This window comes from Phyllosticta citribraziliensis (assembly GCF_038025025.1).
Source record: "Phyllosticta citribraziliensis strain CPC 17464 chromosome Unknown J3D65scaffold_6, whole genome shotgun sequence".
NCBI classification, from domain to species: Eukaryota; Fungi; Ascomycota; class Dothideomycetes; order Botryosphaeriales; family Phyllostictaceae; genus Phyllosticta; species Phyllosticta citribraziliensis.
Window position 1 is genome coordinate 2,142,140 of NW_027117343.1, and position 25,788 is coordinate 2,167,927.

At 58.6% G+C, this 25,788-nt stretch overlaps 11 protein-coding genes across 11 annotated transcripts; 4 read left to right on the plus strand and 7 right to left on the minus strand.

The window, feature by feature from the left end:
- Nucleotides 1-326: 326 nt before the first annotated feature.
- On the plus strand, nt 327-1,545 carry J3D65DRAFT_383080 (peptide methionine sulfoxide reductase). Its single transcript, XM_066795788.1, has 2 exons — nt 327-744; nt 868-1,545. The coding sequence occupies exons 1-2, from the start codon at nt 486-488 to the stop codon at nt 1,239-1,241; spliced, it is 633 nt and encodes a 210-aa protein (XP_066655615.1). The 5' UTR covers nt 327-485; the 3' UTR covers nt 1,242-1,545.
- On the minus strand, nt 1,539-2,444 carry J3D65DRAFT_625670 (Mss4-like protein). The gene is made up of 2 exons (XM_066800359.1): nt 1,983-2,444; nt 1,539-1,906 (listed from the first exon to the last, which is right to left on the minus strand). Exons 1-2 carry the CDS (start codon nt 2,126-2,128, stop codon nt 1,570-1,572), a joined length of 483 nt encoding a protein of 160 aa, XP_066655616.1. The 5' UTR covers nt 2,129-2,444; the 3' UTR covers nt 1,539-1,569.
- A 648-nt stretch (nt 2,445-3,092) lies between these two features.
- J3D65DRAFT_625677 (major facilitator superfamily domain-containing protein) lies at nt 3,093-6,157 on the minus strand. The gene is made up of 4 exons (XM_066800360.1): nt 5,534-6,157; nt 5,124-5,286; nt 4,028-5,077; nt 3,093-3,973 (listed from the first exon to the last, which is right to left on the minus strand). Exons 1-4 carry the CDS (start codon nt 5,718-5,720, stop codon nt 3,535-3,537), a joined length of 1,839 nt encoding a protein of 612 aa, XP_066655617.1. The 5' UTR covers nt 5,721-6,157; the 3' UTR covers nt 3,093-3,534.
- A 338-nt stretch (nt 6,158-6,495) lies between these two features.
- On the minus strand, nt 6,496-7,548 carry J3D65DRAFT_625683 (uncharacterized protein). The gene is made up of 3 exons (XM_066800361.1): nt 7,180-7,548; nt 6,796-7,133; nt 6,496-6,749 (listed from the first exon to the last, which is right to left on the minus strand). Exons 1-3 carry the CDS (start codon nt 7,348-7,350, stop codon nt 6,659-6,661), a joined length of 600 nt encoding a protein of 199 aa, XP_066655618.1. The 5' UTR covers nt 7,351-7,548; the 3' UTR covers nt 6,496-6,658.
- A 675-nt stretch (nt 7,549-8,223) lies between these two features.
- On the plus strand, nt 8,224-10,562 carry J3D65DRAFT_625688 (amidase signature domain-containing protein). Its single transcript, XM_066800362.1, has 3 exons — nt 8,224-8,548; nt 8,637-10,029; nt 10,134-10,562. The coding sequence occupies exons 1-3, from the start codon at nt 8,508-8,510 to the stop codon at nt 10,398-10,400; spliced, it is 1,701 nt and encodes a 566-aa protein (XP_066655619.1). The 5' UTR covers nt 8,224-8,507; the 3' UTR covers nt 10,401-10,562.
- On the minus strand, nt 10,505-11,798 carry J3D65DRAFT_625691 (uncharacterized protein). The gene has a single exon (XM_066800363.1). It carries the CDS (start codon nt 11,519-11,521, stop codon nt 10,667-10,669), a length of 855 nt encoding a protein of 284 aa, XP_066655620.1. The 5' UTR covers nt 11,522-11,798; the 3' UTR covers nt 10,505-10,666.
- Nucleotides 11,799-11,973: 175 nt separating this feature from the next.
- J3D65DRAFT_625694 (D-isomer specific 2-hydroxyacid dehydrogenase) lies at nt 11,974-13,732 on the plus strand. The gene is made up of 3 exons (XM_066800364.1): nt 11,974-12,615; nt 12,667-12,706; nt 12,882-13,732. The coding sequence occupies exons 1-3, from the start codon at nt 12,435-12,437 to the stop codon at nt 13,699-13,701; spliced, it is 1,041 nt and encodes a 346-aa protein (XP_066655621.1). The 5' UTR covers nt 11,974-12,434; the 3' UTR covers nt 13,702-13,732.
- Nucleotides 13,730-15,600, minus strand: J3D65DRAFT_625698 (tRNA synthetases class II core domain (F)-domain-containing protein). Its single transcript, XM_066800365.1, has 3 exons — nt 15,184-15,600; nt 14,682-15,136; nt 13,730-14,634 (listed from the first exon to the last, which is right to left on the minus strand). The coding sequence occupies exons 1-3, from the start codon at nt 15,496-15,498 to the stop codon at nt 13,791-13,793; spliced, it is 1,614 nt and encodes a 537-aa protein (XP_066655622.1). The 5' UTR covers nt 15,499-15,600; the 3' UTR covers nt 13,730-13,790.
- Nucleotides 15,601-15,876: 276 nt separating this feature from the next.
- J3D65DRAFT_552852 (uncharacterized protein) lies at nt 15,877-16,570 on the plus strand (the record flags this gene model as incomplete). Its single annotated transcript, XM_066797097.1, has 2 exons — nt 15,877-16,294; nt 16,350-16,570. 2 exons carry the CDS (start codon nt 15,877-15,879, stop codon nt 16,568-16,570), a joined length of 639 nt encoding a protein of 212 aa, XP_066655623.1.
- Nucleotides 16,571-19,250: 2,680 nt separating this feature from the next.
- Nucleotides 19,251-22,080, minus strand: J3D65DRAFT_383481 (uncharacterized protein). The gene is made up of 2 exons (XM_066795790.1): nt 21,552-22,080; nt 19,251-21,501 (listed from the first exon to the last, which is right to left on the minus strand). Exons 1-2 carry the CDS (start codon nt 21,869-21,871, stop codon nt 19,653-19,655), a joined length of 2,169 nt encoding a protein of 722 aa, XP_066655624.1. The 5' UTR covers nt 21,872-22,080; the 3' UTR covers nt 19,251-19,652.
- Nucleotides 22,081-24,553: 2,473 nt separating this feature from the next.
- J3D65DRAFT_553159 (uncharacterized protein) lies at nt 24,554-25,778 on the minus strand (the record flags this gene model as incomplete). The annotated part of the gene is made up of 2 exons (XM_066797115.1): nt 24,554-25,218; nt 25,301-25,778. 2 exons carry the CDS (start codon nt 25,776-25,778, stop codon nt 24,554-24,556), a joined length of 1,143 nt encoding a protein of 380 aa, XP_066655625.1.
- Nucleotides 25,779-25,788: the final 10 nt, after the last annotated feature.

Consider the following 25,788-nt stretch of genomic DNA (forward strand, 5'->3'; position numbering starts at 1 on the left):
AATGGAGCAATCCGATAGCGAAATGGTGGTGCAATTGATGGAGCTGAGTCAGTGCGCGCGGGCGTGCGGGCGTGCGTGCGTGCGGCAAAAAGCTATATACCTTGGTCTACGACTTCTCTTCGCCGACCACTTTTCCGCTCTTCACCTGCTCATTGCACTCTGCTGAATTGCGCATTGGAAACAGCTTCCTAGTCTGTCAAATTTGAGACTACGCGGGATTCGCAGATCAAACGTCTGGACGTCTCGGCCGCGGGCTCCAGTTCTGTCGCCACCACCCGACTGCTCTGCCTCTCTATCCGCCGACGCCGAACTGTACCGCGACAACGACGACGACAGCGACGCCTTCGAACAGATCTAGATCTAGATCTTTCGCCCCCTCCTCCGGTCTCGCTCTCTCTGTTCTCGTCTTCTTGTCTTCTCTCGCCTTGGCCGTGTACCTCGCCACCTCCACCTCCACCACCACCAGCACAACCACCACCACAACCATGACATCAACACTCTTCTCGCGTCTCATGCGGCCCTTCTCGTCGACGGGCGGCTCGTTGCGCGTCGTCGAAAATGGCAGTGGCGGCACTGACACCAAGTACGAAATCGCGACGGTGGCCGCCGGCTGCTTCTGGGGCGTCGAGCACAAGTACAGACACACGTTCCAGGGCAAAGGGCTACTGGACGCCAAAGTCGGGTACACGGGGGGCAACACGGAGGACCCGAACTATCGCGCCGTGTGCGGCGGGCGGACGGGGCGTACGTCTTTCTCTTTCCTTCTCACTCTGCCTCTGCCTCGCTTCATGCTCCTCCTCCTCCCTTTCCAAAACGCCTTTGAACCCGATTGACGGGCGCTTGACTGACAAAAACTCGCCATCACAGACGCCGAAGCCCTCCAACTAACCTACGACCCCACCCGCCTCTCCTACCGCACGCTGCTCGAATACTTCTACCGCATCCACGACCCGACGACGCTCAACGCGCAAGGCCCCGACACGGGCCCGCAGTACCGCAGCGCCATCTTCACGCACTCGGCCGAGCAGGAGGCCGTCGCGCGCGACGTCACGGCGCGCGCCAACGCCGAGTGGTGGGGCGGCAAGATCGTCACGGACGTCGTCCCTGCGGGCAGGTGGTGGGGCGCCGAGGAGTACCATCAGTTGTATTTGGATAAGAACCCTGGCGGGTATGAGTGTCCGACGCATTTTGAGCGGAAGCTGGCGCCGTTGAGCAGGCCGGAGGGCGAGAGTCAGCTGTGATTGTGGAAAGAGGCGCGGGAAAGGTTTTTTTTGTTTTGGAAGGAGCATTGTTGTCATATCGAGGACCGGATTGCTGGATGCAGCATCAACGCTTTCCGTCCGGGAAACGTGGAGGGTGCAATGGCAACAATTGGGGAGAAGGGTTTAAAGGTCCGGCGCATGCGCGCTCGACGTTGCACAGGAGGTGAAAGAAAAGACATCAATTTGCTAGCAAACGCATCATCACCGGTGGCTTCAGCGCTCCACTCCACGTCCGTTCAAGTCGCCTCTACGCCTTCAACTCCGCATCGTCCCCTCTCCCCCCACCGTGACTCCCGTCTCCCCTCCCTTACTCCGGCGGCAAAGTCTCAAAAGTCTCGGCAACCTCCTTAACCCAGCCCCACCGCACCTTCCCAAAGATCTCGGCCGCCGGCTCAAACTTCTCGGCTCCCTCCAACAGCCCGGTCCGGAGCACGATCTTGTCGTCGCCCATGACCGTCTGGTGGTGATACGGGTGCGTCGTGCAGTTGGGGCAGTAGTAGCAGTGCACGGGGCTACCGCTCTCGCCGGCGTACGTGTATTTTTTGAGGGATTCGCCGCCGGACGTGAAGGTGAGGGCGGACTTGGGGATGATTTGGTTGAGCGTGTAGGTGCTGCCGCTGAGAGACTTGCAGGTGTTGCAGTGGCTGTGTGGGGGCGTGGTTAGTGAGGGTTTTGGTGTGGGGGTGTGTGGAGGAGAGAAGAGAGAGGGAGGCGACGCACCAAAGAATATGCTTCGCCTGGTCCGGCTCGAGCTTGACATCCCACTTCGTCTGCCCGCAGGCGCACTGGCCGTGGTACGTCGTCATGACTGCAGCGGCTATGGAGGCGGTCGTCGAGGGCGGTCGTGGCGCCGAGGGAGCTGTCATTAATTCTCTCAGTCTGAGTCGACAACAGACAGGTCGATTTGGAGATGAGAGGGTTGGACGAGTTGAGAGTGAAAGATGAATGGTGGAGTGTCAAAGGAGGGCGAGAGGGCGGGCTAGTCTGCTCACTTTATCAACGGCGAACAATGGATGAGCTGGCTGCTGCGCTGGCTGCTGTCCGTACGCAAGGTGAGAAAGGAACCCGAGGCGGCGGTCGAGTCTGCTGCACGGGATGGGATGGGATGAGCAGAACGTAAACGGCCCCGTCGAATCAATCAATCAATTAGGCTGACAGGATGCGAAGCAGATTGATTGATTGCCAGGCTTTCAATTGTGAGAGAAAGAAGACGGGAGAGTGGGCAGCGGGCCAACGTTGTTATATGTAGACGACAACAACGACAACGATGGACCCTCCCTCCCGAGCTGGCTACGTAAGGTAGCTGTCAAGCTCCCTTCCAGCCCTCTCTTTCTTTCTTTCTCTCCCATCCACACCTCAACATCTCCAGCTCCGACGCTTCCGCGCTCACTGACCCACCCACGCCCCCAGGCGAGGCGCTCTGTTTTCCAAATACTCGCCGTACACCCATCTGTCGCTGACGGGACGTCAACGAAGAACGACTGCTGTGTGGAGCGCCTGCAGCGGCAGCAGCAGAGCCAGCCAGCAGCCCCGCCATGATGTCAGAAGCCGTGCGGGGCAGCGGCGCCAATCGACGGCTGGGTCTGATTGACGCACCGCATGCTTGCATGCAAGGGCCATGAGTTCTGCTCGTTCGATAACGGCGAGCTGTGCTTTTCGTTGGCTGATGGTGGTGGCGTCCCCCGGTCATCCTACATAAATTCAATTCCAAATTTCTTCTCTCCCCCCGCGTCGGTGGTTTGAGTCGTTGCCAGTTTTGCTGACGATTCGATTGATGATGCGTTCTAGGCTTGCTTGTTTTCGCATGTTGGTGTCGTGTGGCGTGTGCAAAGCGGGAGGAATATTCCAAATACCCCATTTTCCATTCTTATGTTTTGATAGTGAGCTATGAACAAATTCGTCTGCCTGGCTGGCCCTCCCCAGTTCTCGGTGCTTGCCCTGATTTTCTGTACTGCGCATTCGAAAGCGTATTGACATGCGTGGATGAGATTTCAGCTGCTCTTCATCGCCATGCGGAGTATGCTGAACGCTTGATCGTTCAAAGCAAAAGCCATGCCACGCACTGCTTGTTCGCTGGAATTGTGACATGATATGAATGCTCCTGGTGTCTGCCAACGCATTCGACAGAACATCACCCCAGCAGAAGACCGGACGGGATGAGTCTGGCGGGAACAAAGAGACGAGAAGAACGAGGGCTCGAAGGTAGGCAAATTGTGTTGTTATTTTTCTCGTGTATACCACTCCCTGGCAGATAAACCCCCTCACATCGCCCTCACGGCGTCGACCCCGTCGGACTCCCCACGGCGACACTGCCGCCAATGGCCCCGTAATCAATCCTCCCCACCAGATCCGCCTGCCTGACCTCAGCGCCCGTCCCGGCATTTGCGAGTCCCCTCCCACCAATGGCGCCCCTAACGCGTCCGCCGTCGGCACCGGGCATGAGCCACTCGCGGGCCTCCTCAGCCTCCGCTTCGATGCGCTCGCGCTCGAGCCTTCCGCTACGACGCCAGACAAAGAGCGCGAGGGCGGTGCCGACGGCGGCCGCAAGCACCGTCAGAAGCACGTTGATCGGGACCGGGTTGCCGTCGAAGGCGCGGTGCGTGAGGGCGTCGAGACCCGGCTGCGCAAAATTGAGAAGACCGGCGAGGCAGATGATGAGGCCGTAAACCTTTCCAAAGGTGGCGAAGCCAAAGACTTTGGCGGCGTAGTCGCTGTGGAGAATCAGTCAGTAGGTGGTCAGTCAGGAGGAATAGAGGGCAGCTTACGAAACGCAAGTGTAGTAAAAAGGCCGATACAGAACAAAGAGGCAGATGTTTGCGTAGGCGGCCCACATCTGCGGAATGACGCCCAAGACACCAATCGTTGTGGCAATGACGACCAGCAAACTGAGCACGAATGGCGTGCTCGTGTTGTCGAGAACCAGTCCAATGAAGGGTACGCTGATGACGCCGCCGAGGGGCAGCGCCACGTCGAAAAACGAATTGACTTGAACTGCCGCGTCCCAGTCGCCCAGGAGATACTCGTACTGCGCTCGCACTGTTGCCACGAAGTAGTTGATGCGCGTCATTTGGATGACGGTGAAGAGCGTTATCAGAATGAACCAGGGCGACTTGATTTGCTGCGCGGCGCTCCGTCCGTGGAGTGCTCCCCAGACGCCGCTGGCCTCCTTTTGCTTTTCTTCCGTCTGCGTCTGTGCAGTCACGGCGTCCTTGTTGCCCAAAAGGGCCGTCACTTCGGAAGCGACGCTTTCGCGGCGCCGGCGCCGGGCGATGCGCAGGTTCTCGACCATCTCTGGGTCCGAGATGTCTTCGTCCGAGTCGTGGAAGTCGGCTGCGGCATCGCCGCTGCGGGTAATGAGCTCGCCAACTGTCTCGTACGAGTGGCGCGGCATCAGGGTGAGCTGGATGATGAGAAGGTAGACGGGTACGACGAGGTACACGAGGAAGAACTTTTTCGGGGTGAAGGAGCCCTGGCTTGCCTGGTAAATCAACCTGTATACCAGGAAGAGGGCAGAAGAGGTGTCGAATGCTCCCGTCAGTAAGGCCAGAATCAAGCCCGAATACTTGGGGAAGGTATTGCTGAGCTGGAAGGAAGATATGAACACAAAGGGACCACCGAGCGCGAGAAATAGATAGCCGGGTATATAACCGTCAAACGATGCGTCTGCTGCCAATGCGAAGAAAAGAGCGCCTATCGTGAGAAAGAATACTCCAATGACGCCGCAAACTCGTGGGCCAAAACGATCCAGGACCGCGCCGACTGGCAGAGCGCAAACGTTGGTAGATACGGCAGCAACGGTGAACATGAAGTTGAGTCTGGAATAATTTAGCAGAGAAATCCTCAAAGATCCGACCAACGTACCTCAACTCCTGCTCGTAGCACACGTGTGCGCCGTTCTCCAGTTCGTCCTGCGTACAACGATCTCTGTACACGCCCTCTTCTATAAGCACGGGCTTGAGCGCCGCATACCCAAAGACTATGCCTGCAGCAAAGAGGCAATACACGATGGCGGCAACGACCTGCACTAAACACATTCAACGCCGTCAGTATGCGCTACACGTACAAGTCGGCGCCACAACGCCCGCTCCGTCATTTGCCAGCAGCTCCGCCAGCCCGTACGCGTTCCCCACCACACCCAACCGCCACGGCGACGTCTCGCCGTCGTCGTGCGAATCGCGCCAGGCTGTCCGTAGCCCCAATTGCTCTTCCTCGCCAACATTTGCCTGTTGCAAAACAGCGGCAAGCGTTCTCGTGGGACAAGTGGTACTCACATGCTCTTTTGGTCCCACTGACTTCGAATGGGGGGACCAACTCCTCGTGGGCTGGCTGGCTCCAGGCACCGCCGTCGACGGGGTTGAAGCTCAGCGTCCGGCGATGGCTGCCGGCGGGCGAGACGGAGCGACTGCGCCAGCCGGGCTCGACATGCTCGATTGAGCCCGAGCGGTGGACGAGCGACATGACCGCTGCTCGGGATGTGATGTGCAGTTGTCCTCGGGCTGTTTCCGGAAGGTGGTCGAGGTTGAGCAGCAATGTGGGACGAGATAATTGAGCGGGAGTTGGAGGCAGTGAAGAAGGTGAGAATAAAGGATGGACGAGGCAAAAATTTAGTAATGAGAATAAGCGGCGGAAGGTCTTTCGGGTAGGGTGGATTAGCCAGACGCCACGACGGAAGAAGGAAAAAAAGCAGGTGGGCGCGTGATGGTTAGACTGGTTGGGCTGACGGCGCAGGACGAGTTGCGGGTAGCGGGTTTCGATCTAGGCCTGTTCCGGGATGCTGAGGCACCAGGTACGGGAGGCGGGCGGGTGGTGGGGCTTGGCCTGGGCGAATGGCGACGGGCGGAGGGAGGAGAAAATAGAGGAGCTGCACGGTAGACGCGATAGTTGTACAATTCAATTGTGGTCGAGTAATAGCTGGGGGTCAGAGGTGCCGCCGCCTTCTTCTGGGCCCAGAGCCGCCTGCTTCCCTGCCCGCCCTAGCTGCTTTGGGCAAAGAGCTATGGCCTGGTGCTGCTGTGTCCCTCGCCCGTCAAAAAATTTCCTCATCCTCCGCTCCATGTGAACAATCAACTGCCGCGACCTGTAATATTGATCCTGCTATTACATTAGACCACGCTGGTACTCCCCTGCCAACCCATAAGCCGAACCGAAAGCGAGACAAAATGCAACGCGACAACCAATGAAACCAAATCCAACGCCGCGCCATGCTCAGCGTCCAATCTGACGACGCCTCCATCCTCCGCGTGAACCTTTTTTTTTTTTTTTTTTTTTTTTCCTACCGTCGTTCTTTGAGTCTTTTTCAACTTCCGCAAGTTTCCTATCATGCTTGACACGGGTCGAGTCCGAGTTTCGCATTCTCGGCATCTGCAATTCCCAATTCCCCGCAGATATCTATCCGTCTAGGGCTCGTCCTTGGGAGGGCCGGCATTTGCCTTTTTGTTCTTCATGAAAAGCGTGGGGAGGAGAATGCACGACGTGCTGAAGAGGATGCTGCAAAGAGTCAGTCATGGTTCCCAACCTCAACCAATGAACATACCACAGCGCGATGCTCAGGCCCCAGATGGTCTTGGTCTCGAAGCAGTTTGCCTTTGTGGCTCCCGCAAACGATGCCAAGCTCAACCGCGAACCGCTGACGTTCAGCTTGGACGCAATCGACGTCACATAGGCGTAGGCCGACGCAGCTGTCTGCGAGTTGGAAGCGTTCGAGAGCCGATAGCAGTTGAGAAATGAAACTGGTTTGCCGAGGCAGACGGCAACAACGATAAAGGCGATCAGAAGGAGAAAGTCGATGCCTGCCATGACGAAAAGGCCCAGATAGGCCTCGGACCAGAAAAAGGCTATGCTGACGGCGCAATACAGAGTCGCCAAGCACGTCTGTCATTGTCAGTTTTTGATGTCTCTCGGCAAACGGCTAACATACCACCACAAGGGTGCCGACCACTTCTTTTGGTGGCTCAATACCGCTCGAGACAATGTCGTTGACAAAGTTGGCAGCAATACCGACAACTATAATCATGCTGACAAGCTCCAAAATTCTGACCAGAGCAAAGGTCTTGCTCAAAGGAGCAGCTCCGTAGGCGGGAACAGGCATGATGGAAGTAAAAGATGAACCGTGGAAAGAGAATGCTGTCAAAGCAATTAAGAGTCGGACTCTGCCGGCAGATTAAGGAGTGCTTTAAGCTGAAGGAGCTTCAAGGAGTGTTTGCAGAAAGAGAAGAAGGAGATGACGAAAAGAGCAAGGAAACAGGAAAGAAAGCTGGCTGTTTGCTGAGATGAGAAGTTGATGGTTTGCTGGATCTTGTCCTCAAGCCGAGAATCTCGTCTCTTATACCCATCCACACACCGTAGTTGAGAGACAGATTCAGACGGCACGGACTGTTTCTATTCTTGCTGCTATGGTGTTGAACGGCCATGGGAGGGTTTCACGGCCATCTTCAACAGACGCCCCATGAACCAATGAAAAATCAACGACAGACTAGATCTGGCAGCCCCAGATGAAGCAACGTCTAGATCTTGGTCAAGGGTTTGCGGCCCACCAGCGCGGCGCTTAACGCCTGGGGACAGCAGCTGGCGCCGGGGCCACCACAAACAGCCAGCGACAACGACAACCAGTCGAGACACCACCATCGCTCGCAGCTCGCGCTGCACAGCCACCTCGGTATGTTTCTCGTTCGTGGTGTTACATCTGTCTCCATGTCCTAGTCAACGAGGCGGCCATCCGGATGTCTCAGCGCAGCTCCGCGGGAGATCTGAGGCTTGCCGACCTGTGGGTTGCAGTTCATGGCTGGTGGAGGAGCTTTGCTGCAGTGGAGAGAGAGCCACGCAGAGGTCTCGACTCAGATCCATCGCGCGCGGAACGGCGCATCATCTGAATGAGTGCTCCATGACGCTTGTTGTTATGCGCACAGGGGCATTCTTACTAAAGGCGCAAATTCTGCCGGAGTTGAACAAGTAACACAAGGCTGTTGAAAGAATCAGTTTAGAATTCGCAACTGCGAAAGACGAGCTGCTGCAAGAGAGAACATAAGTCGTCTGTCAAAATGGATTGACATCTGTAGCTAACCAAAAGGGCAAGTCGACGCGGAAGGGCGGGCGTGATAAGCTCCCACTCCACACGATAGCTCAACGGCTCGCTGAGCCTCTCCCGAGCAGCCCCTTCTTCATTCTCGAGCTTCTCAATTGCTTGAGATGATCCAGTTCCTTCTCCGCGTTACTTCGCCAGACTCCAACTGAAGCGCCTCGAGCACCATGGTCTACCCGCTCGACTACTTTCAGCACAGGCGCGACTGGTACGTGCTGGACCCTCTCCACGACCCCGCATCGTTCCCCACGCCTCACGACTCGCGTGCCCTGAATTCACAACTGACTGGTAAACAGCCAGCGGAAGCAGTCCCATCGCGCCTCCAAGATTGCAACTCTGCCGCGCGACTACCTCTACCCGTTGTCGCCGTCTGAACGAACAATCCTCAGCAAACCCATCCAAGAGCTAGTACAAGACGTCCACAAGCAAGTCGCCAGCCCTCTCGATGTGCTGCGCACATACGGCAAAGTCGCCATCAAGGCGCACGAAAAGACCAACTGTCTGACCGAGATCCTCTTCCCGGAGGCCGAAGAGTGGGTCGTCAATGGCGAGGTCAACCTCAACGGGCCCTTGGCCGGAATCCCCGTGTCGCTCAAAGACTCGATCGCGGTGCGCGGCTTCGACGTCAGCGTTGGATACTCGAGCAAGACCGGCAAGCCGTACGTCAAGGACGGACCCATGGTCAAGCTCCTCAAGGACGCTGGCGCCATTCCCTTTGTCAAGACGAACCTGCCCGTTACGCTCCTGTCCTTCGAGTCTACCAACGACGTTTGGGGTCGCACGACCAACCCGCACAACTCAAAGTACTCTCCTGGTGGATCGACGGGTGGTGAAGCGGCTCTCCTCGCTTTTGGCGGCAGCCGCATTGGTATTGGATCTGATGTCGCGGGCTCGGTACGCGTGCCAGCGCACTTTTCCGGCTGCTACTCTCTGCGCTGCTCGACCGGACGCTGGCCCAAAGCCGGCATGGACACAAGTATGCCGGGTCAGGAGGGGATTGCGAGCGTCTTCAGCCCCATGGCGCGCACCCTCAATGACCTCTCGTACTTCACGCGGAGCTTGATCCAGATGCAGCCGTGGAAGTACGACCACTCCGTGCACCCCATCGAATGGCGCGACCACATCGAAGAAGAGTACCGAGAGAAGAAGAAGTTCCGCGTAGGCGTCTTGCGGACCGACGGCGTCGTCGACCCCTCGCCGGCATGCGCGCGAGCCCTGCAGCAAGTGGCCGCCGCGCTGAGCGCCGAAGGCCACGACGTCTACGACGTGACGCCGCCGTCGTGCTTCGAGGCGCTCAAGATCGCGTCGCATCTCCTCAACTCGGACGGCTGCCAAACCTTCCTCTCGTGGTTCCGGACCGGCGAGTGGAACGACGCGGGCGCAGCGCAGCTGAGCTTCTACGTGCGGCTGCCGCGGCCGCTCAAGTACCTGCACTACCTGTGGGTCAAGTACGTGCAGCGCGATGCGCTGTGGGCGGACCTGCTGCGCGGCTGGCACGCAAAGAGCGCGTATGAGCAGTGGCAGCTGGTTGCGCAGCGCGAGGCGTACAAGGCGCGCTGGCATGCGTGGTGGCGCGACGAAGCGCAGATGGACTTTTTGATCACGGTGCCGAATGCCACGCCCGCTGTTCCCCACGATGGGATGAAGCAGGCCGTCAGCAGCTGCGGCTATACGTTCCTCTTCAACCTGGTGAGTTTGGCCGTCTCCTTTTCCTGTCATCTCACCACATCAGCGCAGCGCATTATCAAACCACAACTCGACTGGCCGGCTGACTGACTGACTGCTGCACACAGCTCGACTACACCTCCGGCATCCTCCCCGTCACGCACGTCGACCGCGTCCTCGACGCGCTGCCGGCGTCGTTTAGCGCGCGCAAGCTCAACGGCGTCGCCCGCGGCGCCTACGCGCACTACGACTCGATCAAGATGGAGGGCCTGCCGGTCGCCGTGCAGGTCGTCGGGCAGCGGCTCGAGGAGGAGAAGGTCGTTGCTGCCATGGAGCGCGTCGAGGATGCCCTCGACAAGAATGGGGGCCGGTATGCGCTCTTGGAAGTGGATTGAGCAGAAGTGGGGAGTGGTTGTTGGAGGCAGGGAAAGATTGATGATGAGTAGAGTTCCTGTTTTGCTTGATACTCCCGATCCATAAGTGTCATAGCGCAAGTGATGGGACCTTGTCATTAGACTTTGTCATTACCTATAGGCTTTACGAAAAATTGACATGAGTTCAAATGCAATCAAGCAAACGACACCGCTAAATGCTCAAACGCCCGAAGATCAACGCTCAATGCCGCCCATCCATACATCCCAGAAACCAGAATTACTTACCCTCAGTGTCCCATGGACGCAAAACGGCCCGCCCACAACCGCAAAGACGCAATGCTCGCCTCCAACTCCTTGACGACGTTCTCGTTCGCCCAGCCCCTCTCCGGGCCCCACGCAATGCGCTTGCCCTCGGCGCGCGCAACGCGGATCAACTCGACCATCAACGGGCTGTCCTTGGCGACGCCAGGAAAGCCATCAAAGACAACGCTGCGTATGCTAGGGACGCGGGGAAAGAGGTCGGCGAGCAGGTCACCGCAGAAGCGCGTAAAGAAGTCGTCGCTGCGGCGGAAGCCGGCGAAGACGTCGTCGCCGGCGGGGTCGCACTCGACGAAGATGCGCAGGCTGCGCCAGGCGGAGGCGTCGGCGAGGCCGAGCAGCGGGCTGGCGACGTCGCCCCAGGCCGAGGGCAGCCCGTTCCAGCCGGGGCCCAGGCGCAGCTCGACGGAGGTAATGGCGGCGCGGCATCGCGGGGACAGGCGCGCGAGCAGCGGCTTGCGCGTGTGGAAGAAGCGGCCGTGGACGGGGAAGAGCCGGAACGTGTTGCCGCCGTAGAAGACGCGGTACGCTTCGTCGTGGAGCTGGCGCGAGGCGAGTAGGAGCCGTAGTCGTGGGGAGAGTGTGTAGGTGTTGGACGGGTCGAGGTCGATTGTGTGCGGGACGAGGAGGACGTGCTCGTAGATGCGAAGGCGGACTTCGGCGGGGAGGTCGAAGAGGCGGAAGGGCTGTTGCGGTTGCGGTTGCGGTTGGTGGTGGTGGGTTGGAATTGTGGTCTTGGAGACGGCCGTTGTTGTTGTCGTTGTCTTTTGCGTGTAGGCGCCCGCGGACGGAGCCTCCGTCTTGATAGACGCCAGGACGGGCATGGTGTCGACGAGACAGACGGACGGACGGACGATTTGGGTAGAGGAGCACGAGGGCAGCGTTGGTAAGGCGGTCGGCTTGCGACCTGGACGTTTATGCAGCCATCTGGACGGTTGGTGAGGAGCGGCGAGGTGGACAGGAGATAAAGAGCGACAGGCGGGTGAGAGGTCTTAGCAATGGCGGATTGGGACGGCGTGGAATGGTAGCCAGGGCAATGCAATGGTGAAGCAGCGTCTGACAGTTGGTGGCGTTGGGATGGACGTGTGGCGGGCGGAGCGGGAGAGCGGGAGAGGGGAAAATAATGCATGACGTGCGATGGCCGGGGAGCATGGATTCAGGCATCAAGGCATTCAGGGCAGGCGTTGGATGTACCGTTTTAACGGGAGTCAGCAAATTACCGAAATAAAAAATGCTGCTTCTTGATAAACGGGAAGACTTTGCTCTCCCCAACTAATACAACCCCACGCTCACGCAGCCGAGCAGCGCAGTCCGTTCCATCAGAAGCCGAAGCTCCTGGCAGAGTGGAAGCACTGGACAGCCGCGAGCGAGGCGTCAAATTTCGTGGGTGTTCAACTTTCTGAAGAGGAAAAGGGAACAACACCACGACGCCGTTTTGTTCAAGATTCGGGGACTCGCTTACCATATGCTTGGCGTCGGCATCTGCCCCGGCCCGATGCCTTCTCACGTTGCTGCACGACACGACATGGAGCTATGACTTCCGGGGAGAGCTGCACCTCCGCCTGTCGACGACCAGGAGCCCGTGGGGAACGCTTTCTCCGCCATGGACCCTTGGAACCCAGTTTCCGGATGCTCTTATTTACTTGGTTGCGCCTTCCAGCTGTTGCCATCATGAGTTGTCCATCTTAAACCTCTCCGCCTTGTTTCTCGTCGTCTGCGTTATTCACCAAATCCACCATGGGCAACCCAATTGTTCTCCACCTCGGCGACGACATCAAATGGAACCATGAGCCGTACAAGAAGCTCCAGGACAAGTTCGAGATCCGTCGGAGCTACAGCATGGGCCGGGATGAGTTCAAGCAAGCGCTAAAGGACAAGAAGTTTGGTAACTTTGTTGCCATGTACAGACCATTTTGGAGTATGATGGCCCCATGAATACTCCTCTGCCTCCAGCTAACACGCTTCGCAGACACGGGAGGTGAAATGGGCAACTGGGACGAGGAGCTCATGTACGTCGTATTTTTCTACCATCTCGACTTCCACGGATCTCGACTACAACAAGCACGCCGAATCGGGAAAGTTTTCCCGCACGGTACTACGACATCACGCCAGACGTCGAAGAACATTCCCCGAGCATCGATGCCTGCGGAGAGACTTGCCAACCCAAGCTAACATCCATACCAGCGCCCTGCTCCCGTCGTCATGCAAAATCTACGCCTCAGCCGGCGCGGGCTTTGACTGGGTGAACACGCAAGCGCTGGCCAAGCGCGGCATCATCTACTGCAACGCAGCCGCCGCCTGCACCGAGTCCGTCGCCGACGCTGCCATCTGGCTGATCCTGTCGACGTTCCGCAAGTTCACTTGGTCGAGCTTGAGCGCGCGTTCGTGCCAGGTTGACCGCTTCGTCGCCGCCAACCGCAACATCGCGGCCATCACGCACAACCCCAACGGCCACGCGCTGGGCATCATCGGGCTGGGCAAGATCGGCCACCGCATCGCCCAGAAGGCCCACACGGCCTTTGGCATGCGCATTCTGTACCACGACATCCGCCGCCTGCCCGCCGACGTCGAGGGCCCGCTTGACGCCAAGTTTTACGACCGCCTTGACGACATGCTGCCCGACGCCGACGCCCTCGTCGTCGCGACCCCCTTTGGAGGCGACAAGGTCGTCCGCGCTGAGCACTTTGGCCGCATGAAGAAGGGCGCCCGCCTCATAAACATTGCGCGAGGCAAGCTCATTGACGAGGACGCCCTCGTGCAGGCCCTCGAAAGCGGTCATTTGGAGGCTGCCGGCCTTGACGTTCACTACGACGAGCCCCGCGTTAACCCCAAGCTCGCCGCCATGGACAATGTCGAGCTGCTGAGCCACACGGCCGGCGCCTCGGTCGAGAGCCACATTGGCTTTGAGCGGTTGGGCATTGAGAACATTGTGAATTTCTTTGAGACGGGCAAGGCTGTGACACCGGTAAACTTGCACTTTTTCGACGACAAGGCCAAACTGTAGATGGACAAAAGTCAAATGGAATCACATGTGTTGAAAATTCTTGAATTCTTTTTATGTCATAACCCCATTGTCGTCTACACGTCTTTGGTCTAGTTTTTGTCCAGTCTCACCGCCGCGTTGCCCTCGATGAAGTTCAGGTCCACCTTGTGGCCCAGCAGGTCTCTAATGTTGCTGACGCCGTACTTGATCATAGTCGGCCTCTCCAGACTGAGACCGAAGCCGTACACGCGCAGGTCCGCGGGCAGACCCATGGGCAGAAGCATCTCGGGCCTGAACATGCCCGAGTTACCAATCTCGACCCACTTGCCCAAGCCGACGTGGTAGCCGAAAATCTCCATGGACGGCTCCGTGTAGGGGTTGTAGGCGGGCTTGAAGCGCAGGTTGGTGATGCCAATCTGGGCGAAGAAGGACTCGAGGAACTTTTGCAGGCCGCCGAGCGTGAGGCCAAAGTCGGCGATGACACCTTCGATCTGGTGGAACTCGGCCAAATGCGTCGCGTCGACCGTCTCGTTGCGGAAGACGCGGTCGATGGAGAAGTAGCGCGCCGGCCGCGGGTCCTCGGCCAGTCGGTGCAGCACCCACGTCGACACGGCCGTCGTGTGCGTGCGCAGCACCAAACGCAGGCACTCGTCCTTGGACCACGGGTAGCGGTAGCCAATGGAGCCAAAGGCCCCGTCTTGGTGCACGTTTTGAATGTTCTTCCAGTACTGTTCGTAGTCACGCGGCTTGATCTTCTTCTCGGGGTCTGACGAGGCGTACAGGCGGCGGGAGCCCTCCTCCATCTCATTCATGGCCTTTTCAGCAGCAGTGTCCTCGCGGGGAAGGTCGGCGGCGGCAGGGTCCGAGATGAAGAAAGTGTCTTGCATGTCGCGGGCGGGATGTTGTTGCGGCACGAAAAGGGCGTCAAAGTTCCAGAAGCCAGAATCGACGAAGCTGTTGTCGTTAGCCTTCCGCTCTTTCCCCCCTCTAGCTTGACCTACCGTGATGTGGGCATCTCGACGAAGCCCTGGTTGAAGAAAATGTTTCTGAATTCGGCGCGCACCTTCATCAGAGGATGTAAAGCGCCCGCATTCTGCGATGCGCCCAGCGCATTGAAGTTGTACGGCTTGAACGAGGCAGTCTGCCACGAGCCGTCGGCCAGCATGTCGGCCGTGAGGTCGGTGTGCTCGACTGGAATCTCCCTGGCATACTTGGAGCCCTTTTCCGCCGTGTATGTAAAGACCTTGGAGGTGGTGACGAGCTTCCTCTTCTTCAAGTCGGCCAGCGTCTTGGCCTCGGCCACGCTCCTGGTCTCGGCAATCATTTGCAGCTGGGCGCGCGTAGTGTCCTGCACCTCGTCCACCAGCGGCACGAGCGAGTCGCCGTCCTTCTTTATCCACTTGTTGCGGAAGGCGGTGCCTTGGCCGATCTTGACATCGGCGTTGTGGACCACGCTCTGTCCCATCTCAGCGTTTGTTTGTCTAGAGACTTGCTCAAACGTACCGGAAGCTCCTTGATGCCGACTTTGCCATGCTTCTTGACCGCGTCCCACACCTTCCACTCGTGGGAGCCCTCGTCCACTATTGTTTGCGATTCCTTGGTCAATAGGACCTGCTCTGATTCGGCCGTCTGGTACGTGACCATGGACCTAGAGGCAAGCCTGTCCAAGGCAGCCTTGACGTCCTGCTGCGATGTCTGCGGGAGGTCTACATTGGAGCGGATCTGGGGCTTTTCGGCGAGCAGGTCGAGGATAATCTGCGTCACGTCGCGGTCGCCGTCCTTGACGGGGACAGGAACTGGCCCGCGCTGGCCGACCATTTTGGAGCGCTTGTGAAGAGGGCGGAGAGCGTAGTGGGTTGTGGAGAGCAGAGCAATTGGAGGCGCGGCGGGGTTGAGTATGGGGATTTCGTCGGCTGTGATGAGTCGTAGCTTGCCCAAAAGATTCTGCCACCAATCCACACACCGCCTTTACCATCACTCCATCGACAGCTTGACGGCAACTGGATTCCAGACCCGTCAGGCAACGCACTCTTGATTGAGACCCTGACAATGTTCAACTTTTGGAAGTCGCCCTCTTCCTCCGAAAACAATGCTCCCATGACGCAACGAGGCTCTCCGCCAGCCATCATGCCCCCCGGGCTCCCCACTCCACACCCAGACAACGACGGCGTCTTTGTAGCTGGAGAGCCAGGCCACATGGACCCTCTGCACCGCCCGGCGCTCAACAGCCGCCTCGCCATGTCCTATGAGGCGCGCATGATGACCATTGGCTCCATCAGCGCCATGACGGGCTTCTTCCTCGGCCTCTCGCAAGGCGTGACAACCCACGGGCTGCGCTTCCGCGCCGAGAACGCGCACCGCCTGCCCAACGACCCCGCAGGCTGGTTCCTCTACCACAAGCGCAAAAACTACATTGCATTGTGGGGTGGCATCCGGGAAGGGCTGTATGCGGGGTTCAAGACGGGCTTCTGGGCGTGCGGGTTCCTCATGTGCGAGCAGGCGGTGGACCGGCTCAGGGGGCTAGGGGGAGAAGATTACAAGCAGCAGGCCAGGGGCGACTTTGGCAGCACGGTGGTCGCAGGGCTCGGGACGGCGGGCGCTTGGAGTTTGTGGAGTAAGTGTTGACAACGGTATCAAGACAAACAGAGAGGCTGACCCGGCGGCCGCAGATCGTCTCCCCATCACCGCGGCAGCGCGCACGGCCAAAATGGGCTTGCTTCTCGGCCTGGTGTACGGACTTGTGCAAGACGCGACGGGCTTGCTGCGTGGGCAGAAACTGGGATACGTCGAGTCCCTGCGCGGCATCACTTCATGGGCACCGGGATCCGATGAGCGCGCCCCGGACGCGGCGCCGGTGCCGCAACCAGCGAGCGGAAAGCCGCAGACATGACGTCGATGGGCGGATAATTGAATAGAAGGTCGGAAGGCTGAACAAGTATCCAGCAGCAGGGGAGCCGCAACAAGCAACCAGCCAGCCAACCATGGCAAAGTCACGAGACGAGACGAACGCGATCACGGCAAGCCGACCTCCGTCGCAACGGCAGCGACAGGTATAGCAGAGAAGACCTCGGCACGCTGGCGCATCCATCTTTTCACGATCCGATCGAGACGACATGCAAGGGTCCGCAGCAGGCAGCCAGCAGCGGCCGATGCATGCGTTGCAATGTAAAACGCCAACGCCAGACCGTTTAGGAGTTTCGGGCGTGGGCAGCAAAGCATGGGTAAACGGACTTTTACTAAACAGCATCCCATGTCTTGCATAGAGGCTCTCTCACCTTTTACACGACGTTGCCTTGTCTTCGCGATCTATCATGGCTTCTTCATCACTTTAGCACCGCTGTTGCCGTTCACGACCATCGTTAGCACGCGAGAGTTGGCGAATACAGTGTGGATTGACGAGCAGCGGCCAGACCTGCGCGTGTGCAGAATAGCTAGCTACCTTGGCAGACAGGCCAACAAACAAGCAGTCGAAATATAGAAACAATCCGTCTCTCTGCTCCCTCCCCTCCCCTACCATCCTCCGCGATCCACGGATGCACCTCCGGCCCGCCGGCTCGCTCCCTGTTCTGACTGGCATCCATCCACCATAGATAACTTTCCTGCGTGGGCGGCATAGCATGGCATGGCATGGCTGATGGCAAGGAAAACATCCAATGGCATATTACACATCAGCCACCACACTGCGCTCGCTGATGCCCGCAACCACCTTTCTTTCTTTTCCTTTGCCATCCCTCCCTGCCAGGCAGTGCAGTAAAACTAAACCGGCCATACTAGGCAAACAGACTCAGCCACCCACGCATCTCTTATCACACTCCCTTGCCTACCTACCTACATACCTACCACCACCTACCACCGCCTTATAGATGCCCGCCAGGTACATGTACAGCGCTCCTTCACGATACATGACCTCGCTCACTCCTGTCCCTCTCCTACCCTCCCCTTTCAGTATACCTTCATACTGTACCTCCAGGATGCGCCCACCTGGTCATATTCCACCCCCCACCACCCTTCCCTGTCCTTCCTTCCCTTCCCTTCCCGCCCCTCGCTCGCTCGCTGTGGCACCGCCACCGGCGCAACGCAACGCAACGCAGCGCAGGAAATTTGTTTCATCTACCGTACTAAACTAAACCGACCGACCGACCGACCATCCCGTATCCTAACGAAATGAGCGCGAGCGTAACGGAGCGCCATCCAGCCAGCCAGCCGGCCAGCCGGCCAGCCACAACGCGGCGTCTTTTAATTTCCTGGCCGAGCGTCCCCAATGGCCGGTGACGACCGCTGCTGCTGTGGCGGAAATGTCGGGTGTGGCTGGATAGTGCGGTCTTTCTACTGTGGTGGGTCTGCTGGTGTACAGAGTATGTGGAGGTATCGCATGCGTCGACTTGAAGTGATGGAATGAGATGAAGTGAATGAATTGCACATGTCTGTGGTCGTGGAGTATGAGGACTAAAGGACGCAAAGTTGGATTGACATGACCTGTCGTGCTGGCATGCGAACGGACGAATTATACGTCTGTGGGGACTAGGGAGAGAGAGAGAGAGAGAGAGAGGGCAAGATGCGGTTTGATTAAGTACGGCGTGTGTGTAGCCATGTCACCACCACAGAAGAATCATCGCACAAGAATCTTCCGAGAAGAAGACGAAGATGAAAGATAGACGCGGACGCGCAAAAGCGGAACTTGGTGATCATGATTGCCATTGGATCGCATTGCCCTCTCCCCCTACTATTCTGCTACGCGGTACTTGCTACTACTACTTGGCAGGCCTTCTATATTACACACGACGACGGCCGCCTGTTGCTGAGACACTGATGATGGTGCTTGTGCTGGTGCTGGTGCTCGTCGCAATAACATTGCTATTGACCTTGATCTCGACCTCGATCTCAACCTCACGTGCCTCACCCAAATGTGTTGTGAACAGACAGAGAAACGGAGAGAGGGGAAAAAGAAGAATCGAGGCGGACGATGCCTTGACGACAATGATAGCACCGACACCGACGACAGTAGCACCAGCAACAGACAGACAGACGCACATGCAAAGTTGATGACTTGACTCGACTACTCGACTCGACCGACTGACCAAACCCCCTACTCTCCCTCCTCCCAAATGAACCGCTGCATCCATCCATCCATCCATCGACTCATCCAAGAAGCACACCACACTTCCCATCTCAGAGCAGCTCGCAGCTCCTCCCCGCAAACAAGTGCAACCAAGAGAGTAGTAGCCAACGACGTGAACGGCTCGACTCGACTCGACACCCTCGACTCAATAATCACAACAATGGAGACGACGACGACGACGCCGAGGAGAAGCCGCTTCCCGGCGCTAGATGCGTCGACACGTCGTCCGCACTGAGCTCCCTCGGGCCATTTTCATCTCTCTCTCTCTTTCCGTCTTGCGTCCGTCTGCGTCGACAATCATCAACGGCATCTCATCTCATCCCATCCCATTCCGTCGATCCGACGTCTGGCCGCCTATCCGTCTGTCCGTCCGTACGCTTTCCGCAGTTTTGGTAAACTTCGTGGTTGTGATAGTAGCTTGTCGATGACGGTGACGACGACGACAAGACGAGACAGCGCGGACGGCGGCCAACAAGTATAAGTAACAAAAAAAGCGACTCCATCCAAAACTCCGGCCCTATGATTGTGGTGTGGTGGAACAAGGGAGAAAAAGAGAAGAAAAAGGAAAAAAGGGTCAGCCCCAAAAACCCGCGCGCAATGGCCAGAGTAACGAGGTAAGTAGGTAGAAAGAGGAGGGGGTGGGTGTGGAGGGAGGGAGGGAGGGAAGTCGGAAAAAAGGAGGAAGAAAATGAGAAAAGAAAAGCGCGCTCCACAACGAACAGAGACGGAAAGATAATTCGCATGGTCTATGACATGTGCTGCGCGGCGGAATATAACACGTAAAGAACAACCAAAAAAACAAAAGAGGCGCATCGCACACACACTATTACCCATTCCCCCGCGGCATGCTGTTTTAGTCGCCTCTCTCGAACTTGATCGGGTGGAACAAGACGCCGCTGAGGCACATGCGGCCGCTTCCATTCTCCTCCTCATAGCGACCGCCCTCGCCGTTTTCGGATGCGCCCAGCCATCGTCTGAAGAGCGCGCCCGAGAAACCCGAGTTGTAGTAGAACGAGCTGCCGAGCAAGTTGTGCTCGCCCCAGCCAAAGGGGCTGTCGACGTCCTTCTTAGGGTAGTTGAAAATCTGGTTCATGTAGTCCAGATCCCAGTTGCGGTCGAAGAAGACGGGGTGCGGCGCGTAGAGGGACTTGAGACCGTGGTGATAGGCCACCGTCGGCGGCCACATTTCGGGAAACATGGTGTGACGGTAGCGGAATGTCTCTTCATGCATGAGGTTGAGCAAACGCTTGGACAACCGCGACACGGTGATGATGGCGACGCGGCGGGGCGGCGGAGGAAGAGAGAGATCGTAACCGGTAATGTCGTGGCGGAAGACCCAGTTTGTCTTTTCCGGGTCGAAAAATGGATTAAAGGTGATGAGATCGGCTTCCTCGCCAACGCCCCACTCGTAGTTGTCCTCCTCGTAGGATGTAGGTGGCTTGGTGCCGGGAGGTGAGGGCACCTTTTCTCTGGCCTTGTACTCAGGAGGACCCCAGACGGGCTCGTCGTCGCCGAGCGCAATCTCCTCCTCGACCATCTTGGTGTAGTTGTCCCAGCTGCCATGGACGTCGGGGATGTAAAACTTGGAGCTGCGCTCCCAAGCGCCCTTGCGAGGCTGGCGCTTGGCCCACTGGCCGAGGCGTTCGTGGAACTCGTAATAGTGACCCGTGTAGCGCAGATCCATCTCCCAGTTCCAGAAAAAGTCGTATTCAGGGTGTTGCTGGGAGAACCATTGCAGTGCAAAGTGGGCGCCGCGGTAGACGCTGTGCACAGGCAGGCCCGAGTCGTTTTCGAGGTTGTCGGTAAAAGGCTCGGGGTAGTACGTACGCATCTGCTGCTCTGACCAGAGAGTAGCAATGCCCCAAAATTCCTTGGGCACGTTTTCCTCCAGCGTGCGCTGGTAAATAACATCGGACGCCCAGATCGGAATACTGTCGTCCTTGACGTGCACGAGGAGGTGGACGTCGTACTCGCCGCCGGACTTGAGCGACAGTTCGCTAATCATGGCCCGCAGCGTCATGATTTGCCATTCTGTGTATTGATAACCGGTCCAGGTACGGAGCACGTAGGCAGTCCGAGACCTCGTCTTCTTGCTGCCGCTTTGGCGGTGGCTTTCTGATGAAGTCGCTTCTTCGTTGTCGAATCGGACCTTGTTCTTTTCGTAGCAGTCCTGCTGCGCGCGACCCCAATCAACGTTTCTGTAGTCCACCTTTTTCGGGTTGATCATTTCCCAGACTCTCTCGGCGCCAACATTTTCCGAGTTGTCTGCCAGGCCGAACCCGCCCTCTTCGGGCGAGTAGCCGTAGCCGTAGGGACCAAGGCGGCCGTAGCGCTCGTAGCACATGTCGCGGGCGATGCCGAGCTGCTCGTAGGATCCAAAAAAGGGATTGGTCATGTTTTGCGGGATGCCGGGGTATGCGTAAATGTCGGGCGTCGGCGTCTTCAAGCCCTCGTCGAGATAGCATTCTTGCACGGGGAAGAATTCCTTGAGGTACTCGGGCGATGTGTATGGAGGATAAGGGCTGAATGGGAATGGGCGGGCGGACGGCGAAGGCTCGGGCGGGAGGTTGAACTTGGCCTTTTGCGTGGCGGATGGAAAGGTGTCCAGAGGTGCTTCCGAGTCGGGGCGGACGAAGAGCTGCTCAGGGGTGTGGTCTTTGAGCGATACGAGGGTTCGCAGGCCGTTGTAGTAGCCATTTAATCTGAAGGAGTTAGATTTTGCGTCGAGGGCGATGGCGTCGGGGCGACTCACCTGGGGAAGTGTTCCCACGGAAAGAGTTCTCTTGGCGGAGGTTGCTGGTGATGTATCATGTTTTGGTGTCGCCTGTAGCCACTCGTGGCGAGCAGACCGACGAAGAAGACGACGGTGACGGCGAAGAGGATGACGCGCGAGAAGCTGAGCTTTGGGAGGGTGAAGCGGTCGCCGCCAGGGCTGGGAGAACGCCAGCGGTACTTTTTGGCGCCATTGCCGTTGTCGTAGCCGGGCAGCTTCTCGTAGGAGAAGTTTGCCTTGATGGGCAGCAGCTTCATTGGGTTCATGTTCTGGAAACGTGCAGAGAGAGGCGACTTCATGGCTCCGGGTTGAGCATGAGGATCGTTGAGCCCCTCCCCTCGCACTGAGTTCTTGCGAAACCGAATCTTGACGGCGTCGGAGGCGGTAGGGGGAGATAATGTACGGTGGGCCTGGCTTTGCGAGGATGGCCGGGCGGAGGGTGCGAGTGTTGTCGGGCAGGGAGGAGGGAGGGTGAAACGCAGCGGGAGGCTTTGCGCTGCAGGTCGTCGTAATGGCGCGCGCAGGGAAGTCTGGGACAGCGGATGAACAGTGGGCGGTGTGGGCAGGCAATGGTGTGGGTGCTGGGGGAGAGCCGGTTGCAGCTGGCGGGCGAGAAAGGGATCAGGGCTCGGGGGGGACGGGCTAGCGAGCGGACGCGAGTAAGGAAGGCTGCGCAGGCCAGGCGTGGGAGGTCAGGTCAGGTCAATGAGGGAGGGCGATGAAAAGGAGATGGTTGGATGGAGCGACGGAGAAGAGTGGCGAGGGGATGAAGAAAGGGAGGAGAGGAGCGGAGCGATTGAAGTTGGGCAAGGTGTCAAGTCGTGTCGGTGGTCGACTCGGAGTCGGAGTCGGAGTCGGGGTGGTGAGGAGCCACCCACTCACTCAGGCAGGGCAGGGCAGGGCAGGGCAGGGCAGGGCAGAGATGATCAGGCCTCTCGTGTGCAGCTATTGCTATTGCGTGCGAGGGCAGAGTCGCAGTCATGCACTGTACCGCGCACTGTATTTCTCTGCTAATGTACATGATGCATCCAGAGCCAGGTAGCCGTTGAGAGACGAAAATAGCAGAGAGCCGAGGGTGGCAACTGGCAACCGGTTCAGTTGCAATGCCCGCCCGCCAGAGCCAGAGAGAGCCAGAGAGAGCCAGAGAGAGCCAGAGAGAGCCAGAGCCAGAACCAATATCCGGACTGCCCCCCACGCGGGCGGCCTACTCCCAAGTCCCATCCATGAATCCACGACCAGGCGCGCCGCCCTCATTTTGGCCTGGCCGGCTGCTCATCAATTGCAACATGGTCGAGCACCAGCGGCGGCTCGCACGAAACCTCGATCCGCCATATGTCGTTTCGACGCGCTCGGCTCTGAAACGGGTGCTGACGACGCCTGCCATCTGATGCCATAGTGCCATGCCATGGCATAGCACGAGGCTAAAAGAGAGCCACCAACTGGATTGTGAAAGTCTCCTGGCTGTCAATCACTGTTGCGACCGTACCTTGCCGCACCGTACCGTACCGCACGCCCGCCCGACGGATCCATTGCATCCTGCCTGCGTCATTCCTCCACGTGCCGTGCACCTCTTTAGCTTTTTAGCATGTCGCCCGTTCGATGCGCGGTATCCAAGGGTTCGCGTCGCGCAGCAGGCCCGGCCATGCTCGAGCAAAAAGCTTGTCGTCAAAATGTGAGATACACACACGACGCGATACATCTTCATTCCCGTTCCTCACGCTACCTGCCGACCTTGCAGCAGCAGCACTGCTGAGGCATGCCGTGGAAGACGGACCAGCGCCCCTATCCCCAATCAGGCAACCAGGCAAGACAAGTCGAGGCGCCTGCCGCGCCCGCCTGCCCAGAGCCAGCCAGCCCGCCACGGCAGCCCTTGGAGCAAATCACGGCAAAAATGCCACCTCCACCACCTACCACCTATCACCTACCACCATCACAGTACAACCACTCCACTCCACTGCACCACCTCTCGAATTTCCCCCAGACAAGCTCTCCCTGACCTCCTAACCGGCATCTCATCGGAGCATTATTCAACGTGCCCGCCGCCTTTTTCTCCTTCGCTTCTTTTGCAGGCCTCCAAAGCATCCATCATCAGCCTGATGATCAAAAAATTTCACAAAGCGCCACCGCCATCATTGTACATGCTGCCACAACCCCCATCCATCCCTCCATGTCCCTATCGCGTGCAGCAAACGCCCCCGCTCCACCCCCTAACTTCCTTTCCCATGCTTGCCCTACGCCGCAGTCCGACGGCGCAATCTCCGCCCTCTTCATGCCTCGTCGTCGACCCCTTCTTCTTCTTCATCATCTTCTGCTCCTACCCCCACGCTATCTCTGTATCTTTGTCCAAGCAATGTAGTAGGTACCCCGTGTCGTGGTCGTGGCCCGTGGGTTAGGTTGCCCTTTCAGCCACTTGCCTTCCTTGGCAGATACCCATCTCAATCTGCGTTCCTGAACTAATCTACATGCGCGCCGCGTTCGCGTCGTGGCGTGGCGTGTCGCGTTCCCCGGTAGGAGACTCATCCAGCGCCCGCTCCTCTTTCTCTGCACACAAAGGAAGGGTTTGGTGGTGGAATGAGAGGGCCAAGGGGGTTGTCAAATGGTAGGTCTAGATTTTGTTCTTTTTGTCTTATATCCAAGTCCATCTATCTCTACTTGTGTTCTACATATCCAACTGCTCAGTCCACGGAGTTTTGTCTTGTTGTTGTAAAAGTGTGTGGTACTTTGCGCAGCCCTCTGCGCTGACAGCATGTCGCAGTCGCACACGGCGCGGTTCGTCCCATCTGATGCCTATTCCTCGTCAGCGTCGTCGTCGTAGGCTTCGTTGTCATCGCAGTCATTGTGTCCCCTCGCCACCTATTGTTGGTCTCGCGTGGCACATCAAAGCCTCATCCGCGTCGTCGTCGTCGTCGTCGTCGTCGTCGTCGTCGTCGTCCAACTCCTCAGCCATCACCACCAACACCAACACCAAAACCAGCACAGCGCTACGGCCGACACGCCTCACACGCACACTCAAAGCCCCAATTGCGCCTCAGCGTGTCCCGCCGCTCGGCAATCTCCATCTTGCCGCCCTCGCCGCCCAGGTAGCTGATGCGCAGCTCGTGGCCCGCGCCGACGGCGCCGGCGGCCCAGAAGCTCCACCCGCGCCCTGCCCGCCGCTTGCCGACGTTGGGCGCGCACGCGTGGTTCCAGTAGCTGGCGGAGCTCCACACGCCGAAGCCGAAAAACTCGGCCCCGTCCGGGTCGTCGAGCGACCGCAGCCCGAAGCTGTTGTGGCTGTCGCGCGCCGCCAGCGTGCGGCACGTCGACGGCGTCGTCGCGGCGACCAGGGCCTCGGGCACTGTGGCCACGAGTTGGAGGTACGCTGTCACGTGTTGCGTCAGGTCGATGGTCGATTTGTAGGGTGTTGGGTTCGAGGCGAGGGCGTCGAGGGCGGCGTAGGAGGAGGGACGGTGTGCGCGGAGGAGGATGCCGCTGAGCAGGAAGGACAGCGTGTCGGGCGTTGCGGGCGATTTGAGGATCGAGGCGAGGGCGCGTTTGGAGGGCTTGTTGGCCGTCTTGCTCTTGCGCGCCGTGAGGATGAGAGCGGCGGTGCGCGAGGCAACCTCCCACGCGGCGTCTATCTCCTCGACCGTGGGGACAGGGGCATCTGCGGCATCGTCGTCAGTCCGGACATCCAACTTGTTATCAACTTGTTGCCGTCTCCCACGGCGAGCGCAATGCCAACGTACCCGCATCCACCATCTCCTGCTCCCGCGGCCTGCCCTTGCACAGCTTCTCCACCTCCCTCCACGCCGCCACGCCGTCATCGCCCTGGTGCCGACACCACAGGTCGTGGCACTCGGCGCCGCAAAACGCATACCCCACGCCGTTGTCCCGCAGCTTCCACTCGCGCCCGCGGTCGTACGCAAAGCACCACCCGCACAGCTCGCGCCGGTACTCGCGCAGTATGACGTCGGCGCTGGGCGCCTCCGCCGTCCACAGGTGCGTCCCCGGCGCAATGTCCTGCGTCGCGAAGACGCCGCGGCCGGCCCAGGGCGTCTCGCGCACTTCGAACAGGTGCGAGGATGGCGCGCCAGGAGGGGGGGACGCGGATGTGGACGGGGCCGATGTGGCAGCGGCCCCGTCGTAGCTCGTTGTCGACGTCGGGGAATCGATAGACGAGGGGGAGGAGGAGGAGGCGCTTAGAGCCGGACTGACGGCTTGCATGGTGACGTCC

Excerpts from the sequence above, each read along its gene's own strand:
- J3D65DRAFT_625683 (XM_066800361.1), bottom strand. The coding sequence starts at position 7,350 with ATGCCTGTTCCCGCCTACGGAGCTGCTCCTTTGAGCAAGACCTTTGCT. Across the intron at positions 7,134-7,179 it reads TGGTCGGCACCCTTGTGGTG|ACGTGCTTGGCGACTCTGTA; the intron begins GTATGTTAGCCG and ends TGACAATGACAG. Across the intron at positions 6,750-6,795 it reads GGCCTGAGCATCGCGCTGTG|CATCCTCTTCAGCACGTCGT; the intron begins GTATGTTCATTG and ends GACTCTTTGCAG.
- J3D65DRAFT_625670 (XM_066800359.1), bottom strand. The coding sequence starts at position 2,128 with ATGACAGCTCCCTCGGCGCCACGACCGCCCTCGACGACCGCCTCCATA. Across the intron at positions 1,907-1,982 it reads CAGGCGAAGCATATTCTTTG|CCACTGCAACACCTGCAAGT; the intron begins GTGCGTCGCCTC and ends GCCCCCACACAG.
- J3D65DRAFT_625691 (XM_066800363.1), bottom strand. The coding sequence starts at position 11,521 with ATGCCCGTCCTGGCGTCTATCAAGACGGAGGCTCCGTCCGCGGGCGCC.
- J3D65DRAFT_383481 (XM_066795790.1), bottom strand. The coding sequence starts at position 21,871 with ATGAAGTCGCCTCTCTCTGCACGTTTCCAGAACATGAACCCAATGAAG. Across the intron at positions 21,502-21,551 it reads CCGTGGGAACACTTCCCCAG|ATTAAATGGCTACTACAACG; the intron begins GTGAGTCGCCCC and ends TAACTCCTTCAG.
- J3D65DRAFT_383080 (XM_066795788.1), top strand. The coding sequence starts at position 486 with ATGACATCAACACTCTTCTCGCGTCTCATGCGGCCCTTCTCGTCGACG. Across the intron at positions 745-867 it reads GTGCGGCGGGCGGACGGGGC|ACGCCGAAGCCCTCCAACTA; the intron begins GTACGTCTTTCT and ends TCGCCATCACAG.
- J3D65DRAFT_625698 (XM_066800365.1), bottom strand. The coding sequence starts at position 15,498 with ATGGTCGGCCAGCGCGGGCCAGTTCCTGTCCCCGTCAAGGACGGCGAC. Across the intron at positions 15,137-15,183 it reads TCGGCATCAAGGAGCTTCCG|AGCGTGGTCCACAACGCCGA; the intron begins GTACGTTTGAGC and ends GAGATGGGACAG. Across the intron at positions 14,635-14,681 it reads GTCGAGATGCCCACATCACG|CTTCGTCGATTCTGGCTTCT; the intron begins GTAGGTCAAGCT and ends TAACGACAACAG.
- J3D65DRAFT_625688 (XM_066800362.1), top strand. The coding sequence starts at position 8,508 with ATGGTCTACCCGCTCGACTACTTTCAGCACAGGCGCGACTG. Across the intron at positions 8,549-8,636 it reads TTTCAGCACAGGCGCGACTG|CCAGCGGAAGCAGTCCCATC; the intron begins GTACGTGCTGGA and ends ACTGGTAAACAG. Across the intron at positions 10,030-10,133 it reads ATACGTTCCTCTTCAACCTG|CTCGACTACACCTCCGGCAT; the intron begins GTGAGTTTGGCC and ends TGCTGCACACAG.
- J3D65DRAFT_625677 (XM_066800360.1), bottom strand. The coding sequence starts at position 5,720 with ATGTCGCTCGTCCACCGCTCGGGCTCAATCGAGCATGTCGAGCCCGGC. Across the intron at positions 5,078-5,123 it reads TGCTACGAGCAGGAGTTGAG|ACTCAACTTCATGTTCACCG; the intron begins GTACGTTGGTCG and ends AAATTATTCCAG. Across the intron at positions 3,974-4,027 it reads TTTTACTACACTTGCGTTTC|CGACTACGCCGCCAAAGTCT; the intron begins GTAAGCTGCCCT and ends GATTCTCCACAG.
- J3D65DRAFT_625694 (XM_066800364.1), top strand. The coding sequence starts at position 12,435 with ATGGGCAACCCAATTGTTCTCCACCTCGGCGACGACATCAAATGGAAC. Across the intron at positions 12,616-12,666 it reads CATGTACAGACCATTTTGGA|ACACGGGAGGTGAAATGGGC; the intron begins GTATGATGGCCC and ends CACGCTTCGCAG. Across the intron at positions 12,707-12,881 it reads AACTGGGACGAGGAGCTCAT|CGCCCTGCTCCCGTCGTCAT; the intron begins GTACGTCGTATT and ends CATCCATACCAG.